We start from the raw sequence: 13,507 nt of genomic DNA, 5'->3' as shown, positions 1-13,507 counted from the left end.
TCAGTAAGGGGAAAGAGGTTAAGGAGTCAGTGGACATAACCCTGTGGCTATCCCCTCTCAACAACAGGTATATCAGTTTGGATACTGGTGGGGGTGGGAGGGGGTTGAAATGAGCTAACAGAGGAAAGTGTCAGTGGGTGAGTCTCTGGCACTGAGTCTCCCTCTGACTAGAGGGGAGGGGGGGGGGGAAAAGAAGGATGTTCTAGGCTTCACTGAATTGTGACTGAAATAGGTTATAGCTGGGAGTTTAATGTCCAAGGATACATTGTACCAAAAGGACAGGCAGGAAGGCAGAGAGGGTGGTGTTGCTCTGTTGGTGAAAAATGAAATCAAATCTTTAGAAAGAGGTGATACAGAGCAGAAAGGTGTTGAATCATTGTGGATAGAACTAAGGGTAAGAAGACCCTGGTGGGAGTTGTATACAGACTCCCGAACAGTAGTAAGGATGTGGCCTAGAAATTGCAACAGGAGATAGAAAATGCATGACGAAAGGGCAATATTACAACAGTCATGGGAGACTTTTACTTGGATAGTGATTATGGAAAATCGGGTTGGAATTTGGATTCCAAGAGGGGAAATTTATCGAATGCCTACAAGATGGCTGTTTCGAGCAGCTCATGGTTGAGCCCACCAGAGCATCAGCTGTTCTGGATTGGGTGTTGTGCAATGAACCAGAATTAGAGAGCTTAAAATAAAAGAACCATTGGGGTCAATTGATGATAATGTGATGGAATTCACCCTGAAATTTGAGGAGAGTCAGTGTTACAGTGGAGTTCAGGAAATTGCAGAGACATGAGGGAGGAGTTGGCTGGAATTGGTTGGAAAAGGACACTGGCGGGGATGATGGCAAGGCAGCAATGGCTGGAATTTCTGGAAGCAATTCAGAAACCACGGTATATATACATTCCAAAGAGGAAGAAGTATTCTGAAGGAAAGATGATACAACCGTGGCTAACAAGAGACATAAATCCAACATAAAAGCCAAAGAGAGGGCATATAATAGAGCAAAAATTCGTAGGAAGTAAGAGGATTGGGAAGATTTTAAAAACGAACAGGAGCCAATTTTAAAAAAAAATTAAAAGGTAAAAATGGAACACAAAAGTGAGCTAGTCAATAGTATTAGAGGATGCCGAAAGTTTCTTCAGATACATGGTGTAAAAGAGAAGGAAGTGGATATCGGAGTACTGGAGAGGTAGTTATGGGGGACAATGAAATGGTGGGCAGACAGAGTTTTGCATCAGTCTTCATGGTAGAAGACACTGGCAGTATGGTGTAAGATCCTGGTGTCATGAAATGTGTGAAGTAAACATAACTAGAGAGAAGATTCTTGGAGAAACAAAGGTAGATATGTCACCTGGACCAGATGGTGTCAAAATCAGGTTTATTATTCTGGTGTGTGTTGCGAAATTTGTTAAGCTAGCAGCAGTTCAATGTAATACAGAATATGGAAGAAAAAATAATCAGAAATGAGGTATATTTTAAAAAAAAGTGAGGTAGTATCCAAGGGTTCAATGTCGATTTAGGAATTGGATGGCAGAAGGGAAGAAGCTGTTCCTGAATCACTTGAGTGTGTGCCTTCAGGCTTCTGTATCTCCTACCTGATGGTAACAGTGAGAAAAGGGAATGCCCTGGGTGCTGGAGGTCCTTAATAATGGATGCTGCCTTTCTGAGACACCACTCCTTGAAAATGTCCTGGGTACTTTGTCGGCTAGTAACCAAGATGGAGCCGACTAAATTTATGACTCTCTGCAGCTTCTTTCAGTGGTGGTGTAGCCCCTCCACCCCATACCAGACAGTGATGCAGCCTGTCAGAATTCTCTCCACAGTACATCTTTAGACGTTTTGAAGTGTATTTGTTGACATACCAAAGCTCTACAAATTCCTAATGAAGTATAGGTGCTGTCTTGCCGCCTTTATATCTGCATCAATATGTTGGGACCAGGTTAGATTCTCTGAGATCTTGGCGCCCAAGGATTTGAAACTGCTTACTCTCTCCAATTCTGATTCCCTCTGAGGATTGGTATGTGTTCCTTCCTGTTACCCTTCCTGAAGTCCATAGTCAGCTCTTTCGTCTTACTGATGTTGAGTGCTAGGTTGTTACTGCAGCACCACTCCACCAGTTGGCGTATCTCTCTCCTACAACACCTGAGGTTCTACCAACAATGGTTGTATTGTCAGCAAGTTTATAGATGGTATTTGAGCTATGCCTAGCCACACAGTCATGTGTATACAGAGTACAGCAGTGGGTTAAGCATACACCCATGAGGTATGCCAGTGTTGATCGTCAGTGAGGTGGATATGTTATCACCAATCCACACAGGTTAATGGTCTTCCGGTTAGGAAGTTAAGGATCAATTGCAGAGGGAGGAACAGAGGCCCAGGTTCTGTAACTTCTCAGTCAGTACTGTGGAAATGATGGTATTAAATGCTGAGCTATAGTTGAAGATCATCTTGACATGGGTGTTTGTGTTGTCCAGGTGGTCTAAAGCCATGAGGAGAGCCATTGAGGTTGCGTCTGCCATTGACCCATTGTGGCAATAGGCAAATTGCAATGGGTCCAGGTCCTTGCTGAAGCAGGAGTTCAGTCTAGTCATAAACAACCTCTCAAAGCATTTAATCACTGTTGATGTGAGTGCTACCGGGTGATAGTCATTAAGGCAGCTCAACTTATTCTCGGCTACTGGTATTGTTGCCTTTTTGAACTTCTGCCCGTAGCAGTGAGAGATTGGAAATGTCCTTGAATACTCCTGCCAGTTGGTTGGCACAGGTTTTCAGAGCCTTACTAAGTACTCCGTCGGGACTTCTGCCTTGCAAGGGTTCACCCTCTTTAAAGACAGCTTATGGTTGGGTCTGAGATGGAGATCACAGGGTCACCAGGTGCAGCAGGGATCTTCAGCTGTAGTTATATTTTCCCTTTCAGAGCAGACATAGAAGGCATCGCGCTTATCTGGTAGTGAAGCATTGCTGCCATTCATACTATTGGGTTTCACTTTGTAGGAAATGTCTTGCAGATCCTGCCAGAGCTGCCGTGTATCTGATGTCGCCTCCAACCTCATTCGAAATTGTCTCTTCGCCCTTGAAGTAGCCCTCCGCAAATCATACCTGGTTTTCTGGTACAGGCCTGAGTCGCCAGACTTGTATGTCACAGATCTAGCCTTAGCAGATGACGTACCTCCTGGTTCGTCCACGACTTTTGGTTTGGGAATGTACAGTAAGTCTTGTAGGCATACACTCATCCACACAGGTTTTAATGGCCATGAAGCAAGTGGTTCTTTCCTCACAATGAAGTGAGTTGGTTACAGTTAGTTTCCTGCTGCTATGTTTCTAGTCACTTCATAAACATTTAATAAAATGCTGTAACCTCAAGAGTCATGCCTCATTCTTGACTTCCAAAGAACTTTCTAGACACTGTTTCCTTTCACATTTCGAAGACCTGTGGTTAACTAGGTTAATTGGTCACATGGGTGCAATTGAGTAGCATGGGCTTATTGGGCCCTAAGGCCTGTTATTGCGCTATAACTCGAAATAAATGCCCTGTTTTGGCAGATGACAATGTTAGGAGAATAAAATGGTGTTTAATTTGGGAATAGAATTAAGGTAGGTGGTTAATAGTTAACCTCTCGCTTCAGCAGTCCAAGGTTTCCATCTGCTTCAACAGGCTTCAATCATACCTGTGCCCAAGATGAACTTAATGACTATCATCTAGTAACTTGCATCAATGTGTTGAAGTGCTTTGAGAGGTTTGTGATTGAAACATATCAATTCCTGCCTGAGAAGTGACTTCGATCTGCTCCATTTTGCCTTTTTTCACATTAGGCCCACAGCAGATGCCATTTCATTGGCTCTTCACTCAGCCCTGGAACATCTGGATGACCAGTGAAGGTGCATACATCGGGATGCTCTTCATTGACTACAGCTCAGCAGACAACACTCATCCCCTTCAAAATTATGAATAAGCTCCCAAGAACTAGGCCTCAATACCTCCTTGTGCAATTAGATCCTTGATTTCCTCACTTTCAGACCCCAGTCATTTCAGATTGGCATTATCTCCACAATCGCCATCAGTGCAGGTCATCACAAGGCTGTATGCTTAGCCCCTTGCTCTGCTTTGCACTTATGACTGAAGCTAACTGCAGCTCCAATGCCATTAAGTTCACTGGTGACACCATTGTTGGCTAAATCAAAAGTAGTGGTGAATCAGAATATAGGAGAGATTAAAAATCTCATAGAATGGTACCACAGCAATAACACTCACTCAATGTCAGCAACAGCAAAGAGCTGATGGTAGACTACAGGAGGCAAACATGTCCATGAGCCGGTCCCCATTTGGGGCCAGAGGTGGAGAGGGACAGCAACTTTACATTCCTTGGTGTTGTCATTTTGAGCAGTCAACCCAGGTCTGATGCGTGTTAGTCATTGCAAAGAAGGCATAGCAGTACCTCTACTTTGGAGAAGTTTATGCAGATTTGGAATGTCATCTAAACTTAATGGATGGTGGACAGTGTCCTGACTTGTTTCATCACCTCCTGGTATGAAAACACCAATTCCCAAGAACAGAAAAGTCGTCTTCACTCAGAAAAGGATGGATACAGATCAATCCATTACAGGAAAATCCCTCCTCTCCACATATTTACAAGAAAGCAGTATCATCAATCATTGAGGAGGCCATGCTCTCTCCTCACTGCTGCCATTGGGAAGGAAGCACAGGAGCCTTAACATACACCGGGTTTAGGAATTGGTTATTACCCTTCAACCATCAAACACCTGAACTAGCACAAGATGTAACTTCACTCCCAATACTAAACTGATCACTGATTGCAACATGTGGACTTGCTTTCAAGGATTCTACAACTTGTGTTCTCAGTATTTATTTTCTCATTTATTATTATTCTTTGGTTTTTGTGTTTGCTCAGTTTGTCTTTTGCACATTGTTTGCTTTGTTAGTCTTTGGCTTTTCATTAGTTCTAATATATATCTTCTGTGAATGCATGCAGGAAAATTAATCTTGTGCTTTGATAATTTACTTTTGAACACAATAGTTGGTGTGGTCTTGATGTAGGGAAAGTCCTGTATCTCAAGTGGCTCAATAGCAATTCAGGAATTGAGGACAACAAAGGTTGTCTTTGACAGCAATTTCTTTGCTAAACAATAAATCATATTTTACAAAAGTCTTTAAAATCCTTTTAAGAGTGTGGGTGCTGTGAATACATTTAAAACAATATTTTGGGATTTCATTTGAACTCAAGGGATATGGGATGAAAAAGCAGTTGCAATTTTCTTGACATGCTTTTGTTAATCTGGCAGTTGACTTGATGTATTGCTTATTCCTTTTGATAGCTGATTGATAAACTCATACTTTATTTACATGTACTTCCTATTAAACTGAATTTTGTAATGAATAGCTGATCATCATTGATGGTCTACTTTTCTCATTACCAGTACTCTTTGCAGGTCATTACTGCCTTTTTACATAATTTCACAAATATTTATTACTGTGACTGAGCGATGACCATTGGGTGAATATTTTATTTCGGTTAACTTTGGCTGCCTATTGTTCTCTAGTTCCATATAATTGCCACTTTCCAAAGATGATATTTTTTTCACCACACACTCTCCTTCTCTACTCCCAGCCCCAAATAAAAGCTGAAGTTTATCAAAGGCTATATTTTTGTTTATAGTGTAACTATAATTTGGCATAATGCCTTTTGAGCACTTTTCAGTTGAACAGTTTATTTTATTCTTGGCTGGATAAGCTCTTGACAATGTTAGTTTGAAAATGAATTTTACTTCCTATTCATTTAAAGCTGCCTAAATAAGAATTGCGTGACATTGGCTGGCTTGATGGTGCTGCTACTGAACTTGACAATATTTAGTTGGAATGGCAACTTTCACGCTTGGTGCTTCAGATAGAAAGAGTGAAAGCACAGCACCATGTAAATGTTAAACACTAAGTGAATTCGGAATATATGTTAGTGCAGTTACTGCATGAACGATTTGGTTGAAAGTTACTTTAACTTCAGATAGTACCAGTTTTTTCCAGTTCTCCAACTATTTTGATTTGTATGTTTTTTGAGTACTATTTGCCCAGATTGTTACCTCAGTATGTTACATTGCATATATAATGACTGTTTTTCAGTTAACTTAGCTGGCGTTATCTGCATGTGACTGTTAAATAGGTTGCATCAAATTGTAATATCCCTTGATACTACATGTGGGTGAGGCACCAGGTTCAGTCGAGGCTCTGGTTTCTTGCCCAGAGAAGGAAAATACTTCATTGTGTTTACCAAGTTCTGTATTTGCTTGACAATTGTGTATTGAGCAGGGGCAGTCTACTTTAATTCAGAATTAAATTTAGGTTTGAGGCAATGAAGATTAGATGTGTGGATTTCTTTTCTGACTTGCCCAATTACCACTATATAGAAGTCCAGATCAGTCATCTTTAAAAAAAGAAATAATTATCCCTTAATTCCAGTTGCGGGGTGGGGTGTGTGTGTGTGTGTGACATGTTTAGTTCAGGAGGTGGCACTCCTCCCTCCACCACCCCCAATATTTTGCATTGAGAGCAATCATTTGATGAAATAAGTAATTTTAGATCCCCATTTATTCAAATGAGTGCATCAGAACAAAATTTGTAAGAAACTAATAGTGAGCAAACTAGATTTATTGGATAGGAAATTCCTCTAGACTTTCAGAGCACTTTGTAATAACTTCTTGGAGACCTCTCGGATACAAGATGTACCCTTTAGTGATTTCAGATTTTTCAGTACCTTGGGAACCTTGTAACAAAAGTAAATTTGGGAAATTAAAAATGGATCAAAAATTGAGGGAGATCACTTTCGTGGACGAGACAGCAGATTACACTGAGAATTGGACTTGATTACAGTGTTGAACTTTTGAGTCCTAAACAAATAATACTGAAATTGGATAATCTGAAGAGGGATCATATTTTCAATGTTTTCATTGCTACAGTTGCCTTATTTCAGCTGTCTATATTGTTTTAACATAGTGGAGTATGAGAGTACAGGTTTCCCCAGCAATTCGAAGGTAGAGTGTTCCTGTGAAACAGTTTGTAATCCGAAATGTCGTAAATCGAAGAAGCAATTACCATTAATTTATATGGGAAAATTTTTTGAGCGTTCACAGACCCAAAAAAAACCTACCAAATCAAAGCAAATAAAATATAAAACCTAAAATAACACTAACATATAGTAAAAGCAGGAATGGTATGATAAATCTACACCCTATATAAAGTAGAAATATTGTCGGTATGGTGTAGTTTCACTTATCAAAATCGGGAAGGCAGTGAGCCAAAATCGATTTGGAGAAAAAAAAATCGGCACGTACATACATGCATACGCACGTACACACATGTGCAAACAACTGCCCGCACAAGGCTTCACGGTCATTGTAGTCTTTCTCTGGGCAGACACACGTATAAAATGGACATCTTTTTTTCGTAAAAGCGAAAATGGGTACGAATATAGGTGATTTGTAACAGTGAGTTGTTGTAAAGCAAACGTTCGAAAAACGGGGGGGGGGGGGGCACCTGTACTTCATCCTATCACAAATAATGAGTTAAGTGTATAAACATATAACTTTAGTTTTGATAACTTCTGAGATAATGTTTTCCTTCCAATTCAGATATTAATCCTTGTTTTAACATTACAGGCTTTCCAAAAGATGCAACTTCAAATGAAAATGAGTTTAATATACAGGCTCAGAGAAGATATGGGTTTGGCAGAGGTGGCTCTAGTGTACTTCCAAGAATGAATGTACAGAATGGTGAGATTTAATGATAACCACTTTTATTTTGTAGTCTTGCTGTCATAAATTTTAACAGATGTTGAAGCCACATTAGGGGTGAACAGAACAGGATGGTTGTTGAGGAGAAAAATGAGAGCATATTAAAGACTAGTTTTGATGACCTCTTATACTAAATCTTTAGATGACCTGGATAGACACGAGGAATAGCTTTTACAACAATAATTATTGGACTGTGATATATAAAATTGATGTGCAGTTGACTTGAAATGCATGTGACTTTTGTGTTTAAAGTGAAGGATTTGGCTTATTGTCTATGCTAACCCTTAATATAGTAATTTGTATTAAATAGTATTTGCAAAGCTTGCTCTTGATTCAGATTTACTTGCTTTTACGTGTGATAGTTTGCCTTGGCTATTTCATTGATTATTGAGATCCTACCTGCCTTGGAGAATGCGGTGGTGAGCTACTTCCTTCCATGACTGCAGTCCTTCATCCTTTTATTCTGATGGGAATTCCAGGGTTTAAACACTACATTGAAATGCTGGTGTTGTAGTTCCAAATTATGATGGTGTGTGACATGGGTGGGGAGGGTGCGGTGCTAAGGGAGTATAACTTTCTTGTACTAGATGCCTTGATTCCCCTTTGAGTTTGAGGCAGCTGCTGGAGTAGTTTTAAGATTTATTTTTCTAAACTGTATTCACAGAAACCAACATGCCAAGTTGGAGAGGTTTCTGGCACTCTTGTTTTATTTCTCTCCATGCCCATTGGGTCCTTGCTGCTTTTATGTAAATAAAATAGTTTAAATAGTTCAGAACCAAACTAAACAGAATTTGTGACCTGGTCTATTAAGCCAGAATATTTTGTTGTTGTTGCAGAAATAAGATCTATTGGCAGAGGTGGTGCTCTCAGTAGAGGTATTTCTCGTGCAAGAGCAGGAATTGGTATTCAGTCAGGTGAGCATATTAAAAGCTTTTGTTTCCTGTATATAATCCAAAAATTATTAATGATTAATTGGATAAACTGGTTGTAGCATATTAATTGTGTACTGTTACTTAATTGAAGCTACTAAGAAGTGACCATACATTCTGCAAGTGTCATTCTTGCCTAGTCCAGAGTTTTAACAATGATTATTGGACAGAAAAACGAAAGTAGAATATTTTATTTCCTGAACTTTGTGGACATTCAACAAGCAACATTGAAGGAATTCTGTAGATTTTTTTGTCATTTAGCAATTACAGTGTACTTTACCTGAAGAATAGGAATAGCGTGCATGAATATGGCAGAAATATTTTCGCTAATGTGATCGAGATAAGACTGGCTAGCTAAATTGGTGATACTTGCACAATTATTATTTGAGTCCTATCCTATTTATTCATTAAAGGAGGTCATCCTCTTAGTGCGAAATGTCTGAAATAGTAGTATCAAAGTGTGGTCTGTACCCTTGCTATTGTAAAACACCTGTCATTCTTCCAATTCCATTTTAATACTATTAGTGTTGATAGTTGTGCCTCAATTACAGCTGGATTTGCTTGATTTATTTGCATTATCTCAAGAACATTGCTGTTATGTTGAGTCTTTAAACAGCAATCAGATTATTTAACCCTTTGATAGGAAAGAACTGTTGTTATTTGCCAAAGTTGCATATTCTGACTGGAGTAAATTAGGTGGTGCTGGTGAGTATGTGGGCACAGTGTGAAGCAATCAGTTGAGGGATTTCCTAAGCCTTTCCTAAGCTTCTGACACGGAGTCAAGTTGGTAATCATTACTGAAGCTCTGGGGTGTGTGGAGAGAAAGCTTGTATTTATTTTGTCTAACACTGCTTTAACTTGCAGCCACATCAGGTTTGTTAATATTTAATGTACTTGCATCTTAAATCGTTTGCAGGTGATAGTGAATTTCGTTTCAGTCGTGGAAAAGCTGGATTTGGTTCTGCTGTATCGAGAGGCGAGTAATTGTTTATCTTGCAATAAACCATACTATTTAGCAAATTTCTTCCCCTTCTGACTACCATCTTTTATTTGTTAAATAGATGAGCAGTTATCTCCCAGGGTAATGATGATTCTGTGTAATGTACACTAAATTACAGTAACTTGTCTGTTTTTCCATTTTTCTTACTTCCTCCTTGTCATGATAGGTGGTGGGTATTAACCCTGCTTGGCTGGAATTCCATATTTTCTTCCTGCTCGATGCTGATATATCTTTTTACTCATGGAGCAAAGTATTACATTTAACCTTCTTGGATTAGAAGGAAGTATTGAAAGGGGGGAGGAATTGACAATGACTGACATTGGTGCTGCAGAAGTACCTGTATCATTTGTAGAATTCTATTTTGGCCAAGTATTTGGAAACTAACTTTCAAATTGTACTATAACTTGAATTGACATTTTTTTTGAAGTGCAGAACCCCACTAAAATCACTGATTTGGGGTTACATGATTCCCTGTGCACTCTGCTACCTTGCTGTATATAATTGTTTTGACCTTTAGTAGACATCTGTGGGTTGTTAATATTGCAATCTTGTTCATTTCAACCTTAATCTTTTCATTAGAAATTATTTATTCTAATTCCTTAGTTGTAATTTCTTTTAAACATAATTTGCAGGTGGTTACAGAGGTAGAAATGAAGTTCCTTTGTCTGGATCTAATTCTACATTGGGAGGTGAGTTTGGTTATTTTTACATAATTTCTATATTCCAGTAAATTGGAAGTTTTATTACATAAACTTTGGAATAGGTCCTTTGTGTTCAGTGATCGTTGCCCATCTGTATTCTAACTCACTGTACTTGTCCTTGAACCTAATTTGCCGTCATGCTGTTGGTTATTTAAAAAAAAAATTTAAGCAGCTCTGGGAATGGTTTAAAATTCACTCATTGTGCCTTTGCCTAACTTTGTACATTTTATTTCCATTCAAATAATTGCCCGCTTTTATTTGATCACTGGGAAAAATCCTGAATTCTTAAGTATTTTTCTCAAAACCATTTTTTTTTTGAGAAAACAATTTGCTCACATCTGATGACAAATCCAGTTTTTTTTTGTAGTTTGCACCACTTCTCAAAACTAGAAGTGAAGACTACCTTAATGTGAGTTTTCAACTTGTGCCTTTGCTTTTGTGAATGTATCCTATTTGATCTTTATATATATAAAAAAAAAATTATTTGCCCACTGTTCCTTGCTTACATAATACAATTGATGTGATCTGTGGCTGGAAAATTTAATTGACTCTAATATTGGGTATATATTAGATTCAAGCCTCCCCATCACCTTCATTTTGTTACTTGCTGGTGTTTGTGTATTTAGTTGTCAATTAAAGAAAATCCACCATGAGCTGATCTTTTTATAGTTTAAATATGCTTGTGGTTGGCACCAGTCTCCAAACCTAGACCAGGGAAAATCTAATTGAATGTAATTAATATAAATGATATTTGAAAAGAAGAAATCCTGGAGGAACTCTGGGCCAAGCAATATCTGTGGAGACAAAAGGTGTGACTCAGATTTTTGGGTCAAGACACTGAGTCAGCTTTTGCCTCCATAGATACTTGATCAGTTGAGTTCTTCGAGTGTTCAGTTTTGTTTTGTTCCAGATTCCAAAATCAGCAGTTTTTGTTTTCTAAAATAAATTGTGTTTACATCAGGTCAATGGAATTCTGACAGTGCTGGTGGTGACAGTCTAAACCAAGGTAATACTTGATACTGAAATTGCAAACAATATGCTGAAAATGCTCAACAGGATGGGTAGTGATCATGGGAAGGGAAAGAAGTTTGAGAGTTTTCGCAGAACCATTCTGATGAAAGATCATGAATTAAACTTTAGAAACCTAGAAAACCTACAGCACAGTACAGACATTTCAGCCCACAAAGTTGTTCCGAACATGTCCCTACTGTAGAAATTACTAGGCTTACCTATAGCCCTCCATGTACCTATCTAAAAGTCTCTTAGAAGACCCTATCGTATCTGCCTCCAGCACCATTGCCAGCAGCCCGTTCCACACACTCACTGAGTAAAAAAACTTAGCTGTGACATCTCCTCTGTACCTGCTCCCCAGCGCCTTAAACCTGTGTCCTCTTGTGGCAACCATTTCAGCCCCGGGAAAAAGCCTCTGACTATCCACACTATCAATGCCTCTCATCATCTTATACCCCTCTATCAGGTCACCTCTCATCCTCCGTTGCTCCAAGAAGAAAAGGCTGAATTCACTCAACCTATTCTCATAAGGCATTCCCCCCAAACCAGGCAACATTCTTGTAAATCTCCTCTGCACCCTTTCTATGGCTTCCACATCCGTCTTTCTAGTAGTTCATTTTGCATTTTTGTTCTACAGGTTTTGTTCAATTGGACAGAATTTGTGGTTGTTTCCCTTGCATGGATTTATTAGTTCTCTTGCTTTTATTAATCTGAAGTGTATTCTAGCATTTCATATGTAACCGCATCACTAAAGTGTTTAACATATAAAATTGCTTTTATCTACTATTAACATAACTTGGTTATTATGAAGTATGTTCATATTTGTAAACAAATGTGAAGTTGTCTAAATAGCCGAATGTTTAAGTAGTTTATTTTTATCACTTGTAATTGGGGAAAAATAGTCTAGAAATTGAAAGTTGTATAATATTAGAAAATTATTTATTTAAGCATCCAAAGACTGTTTCCATAGGTTTACCCTTTTGAGCTTGCTCCTGGTCCTGATTATTTATTTTAAAAAATCATATCAGTCTTTTACACGAAGTCCCAATGCACTGGACCACTGCTACACTATGTTCCTTCCCGTGACTGTATTTTGGCAGGTCAGATCATTTGGTTGTACTGCTACCTGCATACAGACAGTCTAAACAGCAAGGATCCAGACCTTAAGACAACCAAGAGGTGGTTGTGAGAGGCTGAGCAATGGCTACAAAATTACCTGAAGTCAGTAGACTGGGCTGTGTTCAAGAACTCATTTGAGGACCTGAATAGCTACAGCGGAGTTGTTAAAACAGCTGTGGATGAACAAGTCCCCACAGAGTCGTTTTTCCCCATTCAGAAGCCCTGGATGAATGATGAAATCTGGAATCTTCTGAGAGCCAGATTAGAGGCATTCAATTCTGGCAATCAAGAATGCTATAAAAGGTGCAGGTATGATCTCCGGAAAGCCATTTCTTAGGCGACGTGGAGATTCCAGACTAGACTGGAATCAGTGAGGGATGCTCGACAGCTGTGGCAGGGTTTGAATGCCATAACCTCCTACAAAGCTCAGTCTTACAACAGTGGGTATAGTAGAGCTCCTCTGCTCACTTTGACCACCTGAGTAGGGAGGAACCATGTCTAGTGGTCCTTTGGTCTCAGTATCTGAAGATGACGTGTGAGCTGCTTTCAGGAATGAATCCAAGGAAAGCATCTGGTCCAGACTGAGTACCTGGCTGATGACAGAAGACCTTTGCTGACTAACTGGCTGGTGTGTTCACAAATATCTTTAACCTCTTGCTCCAGCAGTGTGTGGTACCCATCTGCTTTAGGCAGGCTTCAATCATGCCAGTGCCCAAGAAGAGCATGATGACCTATCTGAATGACTGTTGCCCAGTGACACTTACATCCACAGTGATGAAGTGTCTTGAGAGGTTGGTGTTGAAGCACATCAGCTCCTGTCTGAATAGTGACTTGGATTTGCTCTAATTTGCCTACTAAAGCAACAGGTCTACAGCAGATGCTATCTTGTTGGCTCTTCACACAACCCTGGAACATCTGGACAGCAAAGATGCTTTGCATCAGGA

At 39.3% G+C, this 13,507-nt stretch overlaps 1 protein-coding gene across 4 annotated transcripts in view; it reads left to right on the top strand.

Moving 5' to 3' along the window:
- Window positions 1–13,507, top strand: part of LOC132404848 (probable ATP-dependent RNA helicase DDX4) — a 74,757-nt gene that overhangs the window by 18,828 nt on the left and 42,422 nt on the right. For all 4 annotated transcript variants that reach the window (XM_059989398.1, XM_059989400.1, XM_059989399.1 and 1 more), the window contains 5 exons: window positions 7,669–7,782; window positions 8,640–8,717; window positions 9,649–9,708; window positions 10,365–10,421; window positions 11,395–11,439. In XM_059989398.1, the coding sequence (XP_059845381.1) occupies window positions 7,669–7,782; window positions 8,640–8,717; window positions 9,649–9,708; window positions 10,365–10,421; window positions 11,395–11,439 (354 nt within the window). The remainder of the gene's footprint in view (window positions 1–7,668; window positions 7,783–8,639; window positions 8,718–9,648; window positions 9,709–10,364; window positions 10,422–11,394; window positions 11,440–13,507) is intronic.

Source organism: Hypanus sabinus, chromosome 14 (genome assembly GCF_030144855.1).
Source record: "Hypanus sabinus isolate sHypSab1 chromosome 14, sHypSab1.hap1, whole genome shotgun sequence".
NCBI classification, from domain to species: domain Eukaryota; kingdom Metazoa; phylum Chordata; class Chondrichthyes; order Myliobatiformes; family Dasyatidae; genus Hypanus; species Hypanus sabinus.
The sequence above is the reverse complement of the archived record's forward strand: the minus strand, read 5'-3'. Positions and strand labels throughout refer to the sequence as shown.